At 44.3% G+C, this 16551-nt stretch overlaps 1 protein-coding gene across 1 annotated transcript in view; it reads left to right on the top strand.

The window, feature by feature from the left end:
* Positions 1-16551, top strand: part of PLXNA1 (plexin A1) — a 354542-nt gene that overhangs the window by 16697 nt on the left and 321294 nt on the right. Inside the window, exon 2 of the mRNA XM_015409413.1 lies at positions 13352-13534. Within this exon, the coding sequence (XP_015264899.1) occupies positions 13352-13534 (183 nt within the window). The remainder of the gene's footprint in view (positions 1-13351; positions 13535-16551) is intronic.

Genomic DNA, 16551 nt, shown 5'->3' with positions numbered 1-16551 from the left:
AAAATCAGGCAATCCAGAAATGAATGGCTTTAAGGGACAGCTGAAGTACTATCCACTTAATAAAGCTAAATGAATGAATGTTGTCTTTCCTGTCCATTCCTTTGTTGCCCTCATACATGGGCTTAAAGTAAAATAAATCAAGGAGACATCCACATTTTTTCCTGGCAGAATGCCATGTCTCTGTGTGAACTCATTCCCTGTTCATGTTGAAATCTGCAGCGTGTTTAGTGGTAGTTCCATTTCATTTCAGTTTTTTTAAAAATAAACTTGATGCAGCATATTTCCAAAATCTCAGGGATGGGATTGCTCACTTAGCTTGCTTAATAGCCATGTTACAAAAATATATATCTTTATTTTAGTAAACATGTGCACCTATATTTCTCTTTCAAATGGTGGAGGAAATTGCTAAAACAAAAGACTCTAGAATGTCCCCCAAATGTATTGATAGACAGATGCCAGAGAGGAAATATGTCTACAATGGGCACAATATGAATAGGGAAAATAAAAGAAAAAATGTGGACTTTTCACCCATACTCACTAGTCAACAGGCTGAAGGAAACAGTTCACAAAGACAGAGAACCGGTGTTCTACAGTTAGGTGCTATCCTAGTGTCATGGCTTAGTAGTGCTAATTGGCTCATATGGGGGAAAAACCATGATGATATACTTTCACTAACATGAAAAAACAAGAGTGGGAAGCAAAGCCATGATGGGTGGGAAGCAGAGGCATACAGAGACACAGGAATAGTATTTATTTATATTTATTTATATCCTCTTTTCTGCCCAGTCAGGGCCACCAAAGTAGCTAAAAATAAAAACAACATGATGAAACAGGTCATAAAACCAATTAAAAGATAGAGGACAGTAAATAAGAACATAGGCCAGGAAGGAGGATCATTGAAGGAACGTTAGACGAAACACAAAAAGTTTTCATATCACTGGCGTGAGACAAATTCCCCTGGTCAGAGAGTTCCATAATTTCGACACCACAACCAAGAAGGCCCTCTCTCTGGTTACTACTCATTTAGTCTCAGAAAACAGAGGTGCCCAAAGCAGGGCATTAAGCAATGACTGTAGCAGTCAGCATCCTGTGAGAAAGCAAAATAGTCATGTGAAATGGACACTTCTGAATTAGTTCACATAGTTGAGCAGTTTGCAAATGCCTCACTCCCTCCTCACTACTACCTGGTCAACAAGACATGAGTAGAACCAATTGGTGCTCAAGCAAGCTGAAAGAAAGCTGATTAATCATCATGTGGGTTTTAATTGGTCAGTTAAGTGATCCAACACATAAGTTTGCAAAACAACAGTTTTGAAGGGAACTGCCCTCCCTCACCTTCATGCAAGTATGTGTGTGTATCACCTAAAAACAATCGTATCATATTAGAAAATGCATACTCTCTTGTATGACAGAGAAGGTAGAAAGTTTCTTCTAAAATGGTGCTTGCCATCTTTACTCCATATAAATAGTTGTATCAAAAATTAAAACATGTCACAAGCATTGTAAGCTGCCTTGAGTTCCTCTAGGGTAGAAAGGTGGCTAATGTTTGAAATAATAATTAAGTTCTGTTTTAAAAACGTATTCCATGTTTAACTGGTGGACTCTTTCTTTAGTCAATCAAAATGTTTTAATTGATTAAACCATTACTTGGATAAACTTTGCAGCCCTAAAATAAACATCTCCCAGTAATCACATTGCAAATGTTTATATCTGCATCACATCTCACTGTCCAAATATTAACTTATTCAGAATTTAAACATTCACTGTACCCTTCCAAAGTTGAGTGAGGCAGTTCTTAATAAAGGACAGTGCACGCATTATGGTGGTTGTGTGGGGTAGGGTTGCCAGGTCATACCAGGCTTCCAGCAGGGGGCTCCTGGTTCCCTCCCAGAATCTTCCTTCATGTGGGTGAAGCGCACATGCTGCGATGACATCACCTGGTAGTGATGTCATCACGCCGGGCATGTTGCGCAGCAATGTTGTAGTATTTTGACCAAAATGCTAGAGCATCACCATGTGACATGCCCAACGTGATGACATCACTTCTGGGTGAAATCATCGCACCAACGACATCAGTGCTGCAGAGGGCTGTTCAGGGTGGGGCTTCCCCCCCCCCAGCCAGCTGGCTGGTGGCGGATTGGATCCCCAGAAATCGGGGGAACCCCGACCCCGACTGGGGTCTGGCAACCCTAGTGTGTGTGGGGGAGTTCTTTAAGTCATTCCATGCAGTGTGCACTGGTGTGCAGCAACTCACAAAGATCATGCAACCATGCCAGAAAAAGGTTGCGCCATTGTATTTTTTATCTCTTATGAGGTAGGATCAAAGCTTTGTTTTAGAACACACACTTTGGATAATGTAGACGGTTCCAGATACGGTGCCTGATATGTGTTGTTATAAGGGTTTCAGGAAAATGGATTGGGAAAGACCTATGCCATTCAGAGTAGAGACTTGGACCAGTGCACTACTTTGGCACAAGGTACCTTAATATTTGTAGCTTGCTCCCCTCAAATACAGTGATTCTCAGCATTCTGCCATAAACGGCCTCTCTCCTTCCTCCCAGAGCAGTGATCTAAAGCCACCTTCGTATCAGGGCCAAAATGTAGCAATGACCTAGAGAGAGATAGTATTCTGCCACTTTTACAGTTTGGGAATTAAGCTCCACAGCTGAGGGCAGATTCAATACACACTAGCTAGCCATATACATAGTGAGAAAATAGGTACTAGTTATTAAGTAGATATTGGCGAATGTGATTTAGCTAGTTGTAAGGTTGGACCTGCTGTGAGTTGTGACAATTTTCCTTCATTATTGGCAGGAGAGTGAAGGCTCTTGTTAAACTGAGAGCTGGATGTCTGCTTCGACAGACAATATGGATGTAAGTGACCTTGTGCTTCACAGATGTACAGTTGTCAAGAAGGAATTATCTGCCCTACGTGATGTGGGTGACCATGATGGGCCAGTATGAGAATTTTCTATTGCAGCCGGTAACCCTTTCCCTGTGGAAAATGCCTTGAGATCTCTTTTCTTTCCATCAAATAGTCCGACTGGATACGGCCTGTTATTGGTGTGGCACCTGCCTGTGCATCCCTAACGAGTCATTTTGCTGCTAACAAGCTAATTGCTGGCATAATTATTTATTGAGGTGGTGTCGGTGTAGCATGGCAGGCGGGCGGCAAGCACTCTTCCGCAGCCCGGGAATGCAGCTGTATTTGTCGCTTCCCAGAGAGTTTGTTGAGACAAAGCAGAGAAGAGTAAACACCATAAACATTTATGCTCTTGCATATTCAGCAGCAGATGAGGTTGAGGAAGCTGCAAATTGGAGTGTGGAGAGCCGCACAGAACAAAGATTGCATTGGCTGAGAGGTGCTGCCAGAGCTTAAATACCTTCATTGGTTACGCTCCAGTCAGCCCCCAGAGTGGAACTTTCTATTAACTCCTTTGGTGCTACCACAGTAAGCATTCTACAAGCAGAAGGTGTGAAAAGCCATAATTCACAGGCTCTTCAGGGCAGGGACATCTGGATGGGATGAGAATGGGGGGAGGGAGAGAGCTTGCATTCAAGACTGGACTGTCTGTCTGAATATCTGGGCATAGCTGGGTGTCTGAATCACATAGTGCACATGGGCTCATTATAATCCCCCTAGAGTTAATAACAATGTTTTCCAATGTGAGTCAGATGTGATCTTAAGGCTAGATAGAACACTTTTTACAATTGTATGTATATTTTTGTAAGACAGAGGTAGATGATGTACCGCTCTGGGTTTTAGACATTTTAAAAATATTCAGTACTAATAGGAGAAATTTGAATTTGCATACTATAGCATTAATTAATATACGTAAAGAAGCAACTGGGCAGGTGATGCTCCCCCCCCCCCCCCCCCCCCCCCCCCAGAGGGAGAGGTGGCATTCCTATCAGCAAGTAAAGCAGTCCCCTTCTGTCGACTTGGTGAATTATTTTGTAGGCCTAATTATTTGCTGCTTCCTCATCAGAAACCTCTGTTAAAAATGAGCTGTGGGATTCAGGAACAGCTGAGCAAGCAAAAGAAATCACAGCTGTGGATTGGTTTGCTGGGCCTGAGCCGCCTCTGTCTGCTTCCTGCTCTTTCGGTTGCTTTTCCCATCACCCTTTTTTTTAACCTGAGTATGGAAGGTCAAAGGTGGGCTGCTATTGCTTGCAAAGGTGCAAGTCTGTGAACGGCTGCTGCAATTCCGTGAGCGCCTGCTGAGGCTCTTTAACTGCGCAACTTGAGAGGAATCGTTCTGTGTTGTGCACTACAAAAACCCAGAGGAAAGCAGACAGGCATGTGGGCCTGGAAAGACTGCAAATAGCTGGATGGTTAAAAGGCACCCTGACTGGATACAAATAGGATGTGAGAAGTAATTGTGCATCTTCACAAAGTGTTCATTCTTGCCTCAGAGCTGTTTGCATTACCCTAAATTTCTGTTTACTTCTAATTCATTTCCAGAACTGTGAACCTTCAAATGCTCAAAAATCATGGTTCCACTACCAAATTAAGAGTGGTTTACAGTCATGAGGTTTAAAGATAAACAAGCAGTCTTTTTTTTTATTTATTTGGATTTTGTGCCATTTGGGACTATTTCAGTAAGGTTTTGCAAGAATTTTTCTTTTTCCGTAAGTGGCCATATGCCTTTTTAGTTTGAAGCCCTTTAGGAAAATTCTGCTGATTTAATTATGTAGCTTGCACATTTTTAAACTTTCAGAGAGTCCTGAACATTAGCAGCCTTTGAGTACCCCCCCCCCCCCCCCCGCGCCCTTTGCTTCCAGTTCACATGTCCCATCTTTGCATGGAGCACAGAGGTTGAGAGGTGAAACCAAGCAAGGCAGTCTCTGTGGTGTCTTTATTGTTTGGGTCTCCCGTGCTCTTTTTGGCTTCGTGCAGAGGTTTACACAAGCAGTCACGCAAACTTCAGTAATAATCATCTGTTTGAGACCATGTGTCAGGCTTAAACTGTCTGGAAAATTTCTGTCAGAAATAGAATTCGGTTTCCTTTCCTTCTTTTACCCTGCTGCCTAGATGGCGCTTCTAGTAAGTTATAGCCGGTTTTGATATGAAAAATAGGAGGGAGAGCAGGGAAATAAAAAGAAAATACATACTGTGTTTCCAACAGAATTTCTAGCCTCGCTACCAGGTTTCACTTCAAATTTATGGAAGCTTATTAGGGGAGCTTATTAGAGATCCAGCAGAACACTTGTTAGGAAACTTTGTGGGTTTTCCACACCCAACAGAGTTTCTGACATTTCCTAAAAGTGCCCTTTGTCACTTCCTATATGAATCTCTGGTAAGTACATGAAGCTGCTTTTGTTTTCTTAATTTTTCAGCAGCTGCCATTTGGCAGGGGGCAACAGGTCTTGGGGCAGGCGATCTCCCACCCCACTGGGGGCTCATCTGCCCAAGGTCATTGGGACTTACTCCCATAGAAGTGTATATAGGCTTGCAGCTATGAGAATTTGCAGGTCCCCACATACAATGGGCTTGTGCTGAATAAATCATTGGTGGGCACATTCCAGCATCTAAAACCCTTTGTGCAGGGCAGGATATGGTCTGCATAATATGGACTTGACTGCAGATTGTGCCCCTAGCTTTCTGCTGCAATAATGAGAAAGGGAGAGCCATAGCATTAGCTGAGAACAAACATTTTCAAAATGTTACTAGATGTCATAACCATTAAGTTTGTGTGTGTAATTTCAAGGGCATCTGGCCCTGTCTCTTAGCAGTTCTGGCCTTTGAGCTGGGCCAACCACTTGTCTCCTCTTGGTGTGCGATGAACATTCACAGCTGAAGGCTTCTGGGAAATGTAGCTCTTTCACTACCATACTCTGTTAGAATTAACAGTCATGGGTTTAGCAAGCAGTATATGTCCCTTCCCCCATTAAAGACCTCCTGGGTATCTGATCTGGCACATTGCTGGTCATAGTGTTTTTAGTACTTCAGTCTCCCTCTTCTCTATTTTCTCTGCATCCCCCAGACCCTGAAATTCATGGCCAGAGACTGCTGGACCAGAGGTTGTCATGGCAACAGCTCTCCTCCTGCTGAGGTAGAGATAGGAACAGATTTCATGGTTCAAGGAACTTTCCCCATTCCTGACCCTCCCCTCCCTCTTTCCTTGTAGTATTTTCTCCCTATCTCACTGACGTCCTCTCTGAGCACCAAGCAGCTAGGCCTGACTCAGAGGCCAAAGGGAGCACACACACTGTATGTTAAACAACAGAAACTTCAACAGCATTCCTGTTTCCTCCTGGTTCCTTGGAGTGGGGAACTGAGTCTGAACTCTATCGGTCACACAGGGCACATATTTGCAATAAAAAACTTTTTGCTTAACAAGGAAGAAGAAGAAGATATTGGATTTATACCCCGCCCTTCACTTGGAGTCTCAGAGCGGCTTACAAATTCCTCTCCCTTCCCCTCCCCACAACAGACACCCTGTGAGGTGAGTGGAGCTGAGAGAACTCTGACACAAACTGCCCTTTTTCAAGGACAGCTGTGCCAGAGCTTGTGACTGACCCAAGGTCACATCAGCAGGTGCAAGTGGAGGAGTGGGGAATCAAACCCAGTTCTCCCAGATTAGAGTCCGCACACTTAACCACTACACCAAACTGGGGAAGAAAACCTCAGGTTTATGGAAAACAAAAAGACTGAGGATGAAGGTAGTGGGACTGTCTAGGTCAGGGGTCCCCAACATTTTTAAGCCTGTAGGCACGTTCTGACACAGGATGGGTAGGTGCAACCACAAAATGGCTGCCCCAGGAGGTGAGGCCACCCACAAAATCTCAGGAAGTGAGGTCATGCACAATTGTAATAGTAACTCTTCAACATTTCAGGCAGAAGCTCTGTTTAACCAGAGTAGTGTAGTGGTTTGGTGTAGTGGTTAAGCCAGTTTGCTGTAGTGGTTAAGTGTGCAGACTCTAATTTGGGAGAATTGATCCCCCATTCCTCAACTTCCAGATGCTGGATGACCTTGGACAAGCCATAGTTCTGTCAGAGCTGTTCTTTCAAGAGCAGTTCTCTCAGAGCTCTCTCAGCCCCGCCTACCTCACAGGGTGTCTGTTGCGGGGAGGGGAAGGGAAAGGAGTTTGTAAACCACTCTCAGACTCCTTCAGGTAGTGAAGGACAGGGTATAAATCCAATCTCCTCCTCTTCCTCCCCCCAGGATGCCATTTAAAATGAACCTATTGTCTAAAAATATTTCCTTGTATGCAGACTACTTACCTTAAGTTACAAAGTGTATATCCTTGTGCTGTGGTGGCAGCTGCTGCCAGAGCAAATTTTACAAATCTGCAAAGCCAATTGAATGTTCAGTGGCCAATTAAGTCCTTCTGGGCAGAAGCCCAACCTGGCCTTGCCCTCTTTCTAAAAACACTTGGTGGATGCCAGGAAACGTGTTGGCAGGCATCCTGGTATGCAGGCATCTGGGCATCATGTTGGGGACCCCAGTTTAGATCAGTGATTCTTGAACCCCCAAATGGGTTGTATCTCCCTTCACAAATGAGTTGCAAGGCCAGGAAGGAAAAGGAGGAATGATGTGTGAGCTTGGAGAGGTCAATCTGGGAGGCTCAGTGGCAGATTTAGGTTTGCCTCTGCATCGTGTGCAAAATGGCCATGAACTATATCTTGTTGCTCAGTAGTGCTATGTATTTATGTATACTAAAAAAGTGTTCAGGGTTAAACAGTGTGAGATTCCTGCAATTCATACTGGGGAGGGAGGAAGTATAATGCTGTTACTTAGGTCCTAAAAGAAGATCAAATCAGTCAATCCTAAAAGAAATCAACCCTGACTGTTCCCTGGAAGGCCAGATAATGAAACTGAAGCTCAAATACTTTGGCCACCAAATGAAAAGGGAGCACTCACTGGAGAAGACCCTGATGCTGGGAAAGATTGAAGGTCAAAGAAGACGGGGACGGCAAAGGATGAGATGGTTAGACAGTGTCATAGATGCAACGAACATGAAGTTGAGCCAACTTCAGAGGACGGCGGAAGACCGGAAGGTCTGGCGTGATCTGGTCCATGGGGTTGCAAAGAGTCGGACTCGACTGTGCGACTGAACAACAAAAAGAGTACAATAATTTTAAAAGTGAGGCCCACTTCAAAAAATTTGAGAATCACTGGTCTAGACCCTAATCACCTGCTGTTTCAGGGTGGTTTTTTTTTGTGTGTGTGTGTGTGTGTGTGTGTGTATATATTCATATTCAACTCTGGAGGCAGCTGCTGGTTGGCAGCTAAGGGTCCTCAACCAGTATGACTGGCAACAGTCTGGAAAAAAAAAAATTCTTGTCCCTTTAATAGAAGCTTAGTGCGCTGGTATTTACCAGGTGATATTGCTTACCTCCATGCAATTTCCACACGCATTCGGACTCTATATTAAAAGCCCAGGACATTTTTTCTCCAAGTTGCTGGCAAACCTACCAACCACTTCTTTGGAAAACACCTAGGCAAATCTAAACTTACAGTGCTAGAATAACTGTCCTAGAAACTGGACTGTGCTGAGGTCAGGACTGTGTATTCTATGTATTTTTGTGTCAACGAAACATAAATGTTGTACCTAAAAAAGATGGATTCTGTTACTGCTCTAAATAGTGCATAAGAACATAAGAGATGCCAATGTTGGATCAGGCCAAAGGCCCATCCAGTCCAATACTCTGTCACACAGTGGCCAAAAATACCAGGTGCCATCAGGAGGTCCACCAGTGGGGCCAGGACATTAGAAGCCCTCCCACTGTTGACCCCCCCAAGCACCAAGAAGACAGAGCATCACTTGCCCCAGAGCCCCTATCTATACCTTGTGGCTAATAGCCACTGATGGACCCCTGCTCCATCAGTGCACATTTGCTTCTTTTGCATAGTTTATTCTGCATCTGTTAGCTCTGCAGAGAGATAGAGGCCTTGTAGGTTCACAGTGAGATCAGAAGGGTATGAGAATCCAGTTGGTCTTCTCTTCTTCCATAAAATTATTCCGTAGCTAGGATAATGGGCTTGCTGTTTGGGTCAGTCAGCACACTGTATCATTGACAGGTGGATTTTAGAATCAATGTTGGCTGTTCAGTTTAAAAAGTAGTTTTTATGAACACTTGCTATAATATTGGCTCACTTTGAAACCCAGACAGGAAACAACCATGTAGAATGTCTACCACTTAGTGGTACAATGATACTGACTACTTAGACGTGAAAGAAGACTCCTCAGCAAGCTTTGAAATTGTGGATTTCCTGTTTAGCTAGCCAAAAGAAATCTCTGCTTTTCTCTGTCCTAAGGTGTCTCCCCACAACAGACACCCTGTGAGGTAGGTGGGGCTGAGAGAGCTCAGAGAGCAGTGTGACTGACCCAAGGTCACCCAGCTGGCTTCATGTGGAGGAGTGGCGAATCAAACCCGACTCTCCAGATTAGAGTCCACCGCTCTTAACCACTACACCATTCTGGCTCTCCCACCACACTGGCTCTTGCTCCTGTGGTAACTCCAGAAAAGAATGCTCAGAGATTTGTTTCTTCTATGGCCTCCCGTTCTGGATCAACAAATTAAAGAGGCCAGCTAGTTTTAGCACTTTCTGCTCCAGTAGTTGTTCTGCCCCTCCTCTGGCAGGGCTCCAGCTTCAAAAGAGAGGGTATTCATCTCATCTTGACAGATCATTTAAATTATTCCCCTCTCAGTCCTCTGCTTCTCACGCCCCTGAAGTTCCAAAACATGCTCATCTTGAGTCCAGGGTGCTTCTTTGTCCTGCTGTTGCCCCAGCTATAAGGTGAAGAAGTTTAAGATGCAGCCTAATGAGGTTGTTCCACTTGGCCTAGAAAGGTCCCTGAGCCAGTCTAAGGCAGCTGGGACCAGCAGGGTATGACGAGAGACATTGACTGATTGGAGAAAGTATCTGTCTGAGAAAAAACAGGGATGAGTAAATATTGTGAAACAGGGCAGGGGACCAAATATGTCTTCCTCACTCAGGCACCTGACCATGAAACACATGTCAGATTAGAAGAATCTTAGCAGGAGGAGTGTATGTTTATGCATGCACACAAAGGGGCCCTACAGGGGGGCCAGTCCTGCTCTGTATCCTTCTTACAGACAGTGAGGAATGGGGCTGTCACGAAAAGTTAGAGTGGAAACTAGAACCCTTAATTTGCCCTCTGACTTAGCTTTGCTGCCTTGTGGCACAGTCAACATTGTCCCTACTGGAGTTCCATTTGCACTACAAATAGCAGTCCCCTGTCTGTGCAAGTTAAAGGAGTTTCCGGGTGAAATCAAATGAGTCTATTTCCTGGAGGACCTCCCAGATGGATCAGGAGTCTGGTTTAAAACTGCCCTCTTTCTCTGTTTTGGTATTTGGAGCCAGCATGGAATTATTAACTCACCTTACCCCCTGTGATGCAGAGTCCATGCTGTCCTGAGGCATGCCTTTCTGTAAATGCATATGAAATGTAGGCCATGAGATGCTTACCGCTTGTCACTAGTGTGACAGGCATGGATGGACAAGCTTTACTTACTTGCCATTCCCTCTGGGGGTAGTTTGCTAAAAGTGCACTCTCTGAAAGGAATGAATACCAATCTCTCTGTCTCGCTGTCTCTCTGTTTCTCTCTCTCCCCCCTCACTCCTTTAATGCCTCACAACTGTTTTGTGAAGAGGACACACTTTATCCCCTGTTGAATTGTGTCTCTGTCTGAAACAGAGTGTACGAGCTGTTCAGCATCTGCATAGACACAAGGCCTAGCTGATTAGGACAGGATGTGGCAAATGTTCCATCTGAAACTGCAGGAAGTAGTGTATATGGACACATTATGTAGTGATCATGTGTGTGTGTGTGTGTACAGCTTGCATGCCAGTTCCTGTTACAGTTGGTGAAATACAACATTCCCTACTTAGGAGTGACCTGGGGGAGATTTGGAAAGCACACAGGTGCGTGGAATTACATAGCGCCATTCCCCTTGGGGCCCGTAGCACAGATGCTAAGAGCTGTGCAAGGAATCCTTGGGACTGTGATAAAAGCCAGCAAAACAAATTCCTCAAGTGGTGCTGATTTAAAGTATGCACACAGAGGCCTTCCTTCTAGTAGGCCAGCTGCTAGCTCATGCATCTTGGCTCCTGAAAAATGGCAGGGAAATTCTTAGTAATGCTGTAACCCCCTTTGCAACACTATGGCCCCGGTCATATGCAGAATTTGCCACGGGATACTCACAAATGCTGGCCGGATTTTACTGGCATGATCAAACGGACACATCTGGCCAGCGTCCTGCACCTGTCAGCAACCCGTAGCAGTTGGCCAAAGAAGCGGAGTTAAAAAGTACCTGTGAAAGTCCACTCTCAAATGGTTTGTGACGGGCTGTAGACGGACTTGCTCTGTGTGATCGCTCCAGCGCACTCTTTTTTCTCTGTGCTTCCTCGTTGGAGCGCGCCGGAAATACGTGCCCAAGGGAAGAAACCCGGTACACCGCCGTTGCATCTGATCGCCTCAGGGTGGGTCCAATTGCGACCATGCAAATAGCCATGCCTCCCCTCCGCGTTATCCGTCACATGTGACTGGAGCCTATCCTTACTATATACAACATTTTAACAACATATATATAGATATAGATATATAGATATAGATAGATAGATATTCAGAAACTATGTTAAGGTGCCTGGCAGCTTTCTTAAGCGGAGGAAAAGACTCAGACTAACTCCAACTAGCTACAGCTAGGTTCCTCCGTAATCATAGTTATCTGAGGGAATGCATATGATCTCTGAATCTGTATAGTTTCCTCTTTCCTCCACTGCTCTTTCTTTCTTGTTCCATGGCTATTAGATTGTGAGCCATTCTAGCAAGGGCTGACCTATTTCGATCTCCGTACAAAGTGCAGAAGAACTTTAAGCACCTATTAAAGAATAATCTAGAAATATATGGAGCTGTTTTGCTTAAAGTGTCAGCCAAATTGCACTAGCCAAAGTAGGCCAGAGAGCAAGTTTGGTGTAGTGGTCAAGAGCGTGGACTCTAATCTGGGAGAACCGGGTTTGGTTCCCCACGCCTTCACATGCAGCTGCTGGGTGACCTTGGGCAAGCCACAGTTCTCTCAGAGCTGTTCTATCAAGAGCAGTTCTCAGTCAGAGCTCTCACAGAGTATCTGTGGTGGGGGGAGGAAGGGAAGGAAAATATAAGCCACTCTGAGTGAAGAGCGGGGTATAAATCCAGTCTCCTCCTCCTCCTCCTTCTCCTCCTCTTACTCTATGTCTTGGGCCACCTGGAAAAAGTTTAATTAGATGAGAGAGGTGCTGATCTTACCAACCAGATTTTTACTTTTCTTCCCATTTTTATCACATTAAGGCCAGCTTCTATTTTATCAGATGAGCTAATGATAGGTTGATTGTATTAGCAGCCTTCCTCTCCCTGTATCCTGTTCCACTTAATGAATATTCTTTCTACTGATTACTTTGTAAACTGCTGAAGAAAGCAGCAAAAGGACCAGGCAGTCATTTTTTAAAAAAGTGCTTCTTCCTGTGAGTGCAGAATTTATTGCCACTTACCCTAATTCTTTCTTATATTCTTTCAATGGACGTTTCCTCAAAAGAGTGCTGATCCCACATACCTGCCAGTTCTTTCACTTTTCCATAGGGCTGAACAATGGAAAGCAAAAGTGGTCGCCGGTGAACTGCTGTATTCTGTCTCTGCTTCCTTGACCCCCATTCCAGGACTGACGTATCACACTTGAAATGGAGATTCAATGAATCTTATTTTTACTGGCGCTTGCTTATATTCTCCCTAGGTCAGCTAGCCTTGTGGAGCAGTAGGAAAGCAGCATAACTTTCAGGCATGTTGACCCTCCTTGTGAGACTCAGGCCCTTGCATCTACATCTTAAAGGTGCCTAAAACATAGGGCTAGATCGTGTATCATGTTAACTATGTAAGTGAATATGGCCTTAGGTAAAGTGGAAACATAACGCATAGTGCAATTTTCTGATGCTGCTCATGAAAGGCTCCAACTGGTCCAGAATGCTGTGGCGCAAGTCCTGGTGGAAACGCTATGGACAGCACATATATGACCTGTGCTGTGCCAACTGCACTGGTTGTATGTGCAATTTGGGGATATGTTTAAAGCACTGAGTTGGAATGAGAGGGTGCCCATGGGCTGTTTGAGAAACATTGGAAGGAACGAAAAGTTGTGAGGGGCGAGGTGGCCAAACTCCCTGTCCATTGGAAGTTCCCTATGCAGCATCATCTGCTCCAGAGACCAAAATTTCCTGTTTATATCGTTTGTGATGGATTTGCAGATTTTTAGAGCTTGTTTTCATTAGCGGTCATTTACGTGGTGTGCTGAAATACTGTCAAACAGCTAATCTGTCTCTGTCTTTCCCACCCTTACTTTTCTCTCCTACAGCCTCTGCAAATCGATGACAATTTCTGTGGGCAGGATTTTAACCAACCATTGGGTGGGACAGTCACCATTGAAGGTGTGCCACTGTTTGTGGACAAGGAAGATGGTATGACATCAGTAGCTGCTTATGACTATCGTGGGCACACCGTTGTTTTTGCTGGGACAAGAAGTGGCAAGATCAAAAAGGTAGGTGGCCCCTGTGCTATGGGTTTGCAGGTTTCTGTTCCCTGGCTTTGATGGAACCAGATGCCTTGTGTTTTAGAAGTTAAAGCCAGAGGTGAGAATGATGGAATGGAAAGGGCAGAGAGTTCCTTCCACTCACATCCTTAATGACTTTTGAAACTATTTCTGTATGGAAGAATTTGGCCTTGAACAACTCTTACATGCGTTTCGAGTATCCCTTCTACCTAAGTGTACTTTCAGTAGAAGTACTGGCCTTCACGTACTCCTAGGACCGTGATAATACATAGCAGGGATTTTTTTTTTTTACACACCATGTATGCTTTTGCTAGTACCAGGTGACTTTTCTTCATGTCTTGAGAACTATGCAGGAAGTCTCCTGGGATACATAGCAAATACAGGATCCAGCTAGTCTGTTTTGGGAATCTGCAGAGGGCAGACTTGGTTTTTTTTAGTTACTTCAGCAGTTGTCCTGACCCATCATTCATGCTCTGTCTTGTCCTGGCCATCATTCACGCTCTGTCCACCTTTGTCACAAGGTTGCCTCGCTGTTTCCTTCCTTGTATCTGCAGCATTGCTGTACTCTACTGACTGTGTTATATTAAGCAGGCACATCTTGGGGAGAAATCCCTGTGGACAATAACTCTGCTCTTTCAACAAGAAGAACCAAATAACACTATAACTGAACATGAACAAATGTCTGTCTTGAAGGCTGTAGAATATGCTGGTGTGGATGATTTAAACCATCTGTGGATCCAAGTCCACAGGGTATGTGTTGGGGGGGAGAGGGAAGATCATTCTTTTCCAACTACACAAAAGCTCCTTGTTGGTGATGATTAGCAAATATCTGTAAGCCTCTTCCTCAGTATCTCCACAGGGCATGGATTTCCTGTTATCATAACATCATTCCTATAATTACAGCTGGATATTCCCTGTGTAAACACAGCCAGTATTAACTGCATTTTCAGCTGAGCAAAGTCGTATTTAGGGACTTGAAATGCTGCTGGAAGTACCCAACCTGGTAGGGAGTTCCTCTTAAGCCAAGACCTGCTGATTCTATGATCCAGACTAAGGAATGGTCTGAAATTTTGAGTCATTTTGCCTTTTATCTTTCCCCCCCTGAACTAAGCTTCTAATTGTCCAAAATTACAAATATTTGTATGTGCAATTTAGAGATATGTTTAAAGCTAGTTTACCTCCTTGTTAATATGGACGCAGAGGGGAAGGCACAGGGTGGCTTTTGTGGAAGTGTTAGCCTTAAACATATCAATTGCTTGGGAAAGTCATTTTTTATACAAAGTAATAAAAATAATGATGTAATGAGGATGTAATAAATATGTAAGGATATAATGAGGATATAATTAATATTTCTAGGAGTAGATATAAAACGCTGAATATGCCTTGACTGGTGTGTCCTAGCTGCCTGGTGTGTTTGACAAGGATATGCATTTAGATATTAAGTAAAACTGGAGCCAAACAAAGTTTTCATAAATATAGGCCCCGGTCACACGGGCAGGATATCGTGGGGGGGAGGCGTGGCTGTTTACCCCGGAGCCAAATAACGCGTGGTTGTGTGATCCTACGTCTTGTGGAGGTTCTGTGGAGGTCCCGTGGGTAGGGGGGAGGTGCCGATCACAGGACAGGCCTGCGGCGTGGCAAAGAAGTGGCGAGGTGCGGCAAATGGGTTTGTTTTTTTCTGTACACCAAAGTATGCGCATGCTCCGTTGGGTGCTTGTGCGCATCCATGGAGACTTGGGGGAAAAAAAACCTTTTTGCAAGGGGACATGGGCGGGCGCCGGATGCCATCGGAAACGTGATCAGACGCCCGCCCTTGCCCCGCGGTTACCGGAAACTAGTACGTTGGAGGTACTAGTTTTTTACCCCGCATCTTTGGCGGGAAGCCTCTGGTGAGCCACGGGAGCGCTACGCTTCCCAGATGTGGCGGTGAGATCGCGCCTGGAAAATCCGCCTATCTTCCGTCTCTCTAGCGTGGCTAATGTTCCGTGTGACCGCAGCCATAATTGACGTTTCTATAGAGAGGTTTCAGTTCAACGAGATTACTTGCAACTCTATCCAGTTTCTCATACATTTTTTTCAAGAGGATATTAAGTAATCTAGTAACCAGACAACTTCCCTTCTCCCTTTCACTGTTGTTACGTTGAAAACTGATTTAAAAATAATAACATTCAGTAACAGTTTGATAGATCTTTTCTTCCTGTGCTTGGCTGAATGTTGTTTACTGAGGTCAGTGAGATGGAAGAGAAGCAGTTAAGCCAACAGATAGTACAACTGGCAGGAGTGTTTTCCAGTCATCAGAGCTTCCCAGAGCTTGCCACCAGATTGCCCTGATTGTTTCCTTCCAGAGCACTTACACCAACAGCATTGCTAAGCTCCCGGCAACGCTGCTGGTCGCCTGGGGCTGCTTTGCCACCCAGTGAAAGCCGGGAAGTAGTATGTGTTCCACCAGAGTCAGTAACGCATAAAAACTATAAGTTATGTTTTGTTCCATGATGCATTGAGTAAATCACTATTAATAGTAGTTGTAATTTTACTACTTTTTTTAAAAAAAATTAAGAACATAAGAAGAGTGTGCGTCTGGATGAGACCATTGGTCTATCTTGTTCAGCAGCCTGCTTCTCACAGTGGTCGATCAGTTTAATCTGTGCCTCCTCTGCATAGGGATCTAAAGCCCTTATTTCCCCCCTTTTTGTGTTGGTGTTGTTGGCTTTTGTTTTGTACATTTTCCTTGCTGATGTTTCCAATTCATGTGTTTGTTTTGTGTCATTTATATGGTTCATGTCGTTTTTACAAACATTTTATGCCATCTATATATAACTGATGCAAAACTATCAATTTTAATCATCATAATTCTATCAGATTTCATTACTGTGGCCATCAAAAAAGACAGCTGCAGTCTCATCCTGACGGAGAACTCATGTCAGAAACTGGGAGTTTCAAATTGAAATAATGGGTTCACAAAATTTGGCAACATCCCTACCTATGGAGTTGCAATTTCAAGAGAA

The sequence above is a fragment of the Gekko japonicus genome, unplaced genomic scaffold, assembly GCF_001447785.1.
Source record: "Gekko japonicus isolate JY-2015 unplaced genomic scaffold, Gekko_japonicus_V1.1 scaffold762, whole genome shotgun sequence".
NCBI classification, from domain to species: Eukaryota; Metazoa; Chordata; class Lepidosauria; order Squamata; family Gekkonidae; genus Gekko; species Gekko japonicus.
Note: the sequence above shows the minus strand (reverse complement) of the source record. Positions and strands in the feature narration are given on the sequence as shown.